Source organism: Galeopterus variegatus, unplaced genomic scaffold, assembly GCF_000696425.1.
Source record: "Galeopterus variegatus unplaced genomic scaffold, G_variegatus-3.0.2 Scaffold843, whole genome shotgun sequence".
Classification (NCBI taxonomy): domain Eukaryota; kingdom Metazoa; phylum Chordata; class Mammalia; order Dermoptera; family Cynocephalidae; genus Galeopterus; species Galeopterus variegatus.
In genome coordinates, this window is record NW_007726954.1 from 250,685 (window position 1) to 252,031 (window position 1,347).

At 36.6% G+C, this 1,347-nt stretch overlaps 1 protein-coding gene across 1 annotated transcript in view; it reads right to left on the reverse strand.

Annotated features, from left to right (window-relative positions):
• Nucleotides 1–1,347, reverse strand: part of DNAJC16 (DnaJ (Hsp40) homolog, subfamily C, member 16) — a 46,928-nt gene that overhangs the window by 17,583 nt on the left and 27,998 nt on the right. Inside the window, exon 7 of the mRNA XM_008572851.1 lies at nt 638–796. Within this exon, the coding sequence (XP_008571073.1) occupies nt 638–796 (159 nt within the window). The remainder of the gene's footprint in view (nt 1–637; nt 797–1,347) is intronic.

A 1,347-nucleotide genomic window follows, 5' to 3' on the forward strand; every position in this document is an offset into this window, starting at 1 on the left:
AAAGGAGTTCTTTAGAAAATAAAGACATCAATATTGTTATGTTTGTTATAGATATTTCCTCAGTTTATTCAACATTAAATTTAAAAATATTTACATAAAAATGTAAAACTTGGGGCTCGACGGTTAGCTCAGTTGGTTAAAGAGTGGTGTTGTAACACCAATGCTAAGGGTTTGGATCCCCATAGTGGCCAGCCACCAAAAAAAAAGAAGAAAAAAAAAAGGTAAAACTTATAGTCAAATTATCAAGATTTTCCAACACTTTTAACCCTTCCCCACTTTAAGAGCAGATAAATATTCACCTATATGTTCTCCCAGTTAGTTTGTGGTTTCTTCTTATTCCTTTTAACTATTGTTTTACATTTAACTTTTAAATTCATTTTTATAATTTATTTTGGGAAAAGATCATTGATTTTCCAACAGGAGCACTTTAGAGGTAAAAAAAAAAAATTTTTTTTAAAGCAAAACAGCATCGAGTCAGATAAAAAACAAACTCATTTTAAAATTCTGTGCATCTGAAGGAAGAAACTGAAAACTAGTTTCTTTTTCCCCCTCACCTGCTTTGTTCAGTTTTGCTATTTACAGGAAGGCTCAAGATAAAATGGGAAGGCAATCTTGGAGCAAGGTGATTCTTACATACCTGGATAACATCGGCAGGCTTATTGATGTGTTCTTTAAAGATCAAGATGGTGGGGGCATAGACATTGATATTGTACTGCCTCGTCATCTCTTCTGCCCCTCTCAAACCGACATATACATATCCAAATGATAAATAATCTTTGTATGCAAAAGCAGTCAACTGTTAGGGCATAACAGAGAGAAAGAAAGTGAAATTGACAGCACAGCACCTAAATTACAAACCAAGTAGAACTTGTCCTCATCACTGGGTGGAGATAAATGCCAGCCTACAGAGCCCACTGGGTCTTCTACGCCCTTGTACACTCCCAGGACTTCTATGGTGTTCATACACAAAAACTATACCAAAAAAGCTACACACAACTAATTCTTTTTTTTCACACATAAAGCAAAATAATCATCATCTTATTGAGATCTTTACTGGATGGGAGGCATGGAATGTTTGGGGAATCATACCTGTACCCCAACTACGTAAGATGGTAGTGACCATGCCAATGGTTAGGACACTTTTATTTCCCATCTCATGTCACAGTGATGATGAGAGGTGTGCTGAAGTCAGCATAGGACATATCAGTCTGAGGGCAGTCAGGCTTCAATGGGAACTGCATACTTACCACCAGGCTGTACTGAGACCTTGGGTAGGATGTACAACTTACTCTAAGCCTCTTGCATTTTGATCTATGAAATAGGATAATATTCTACCACTGGGTTCTT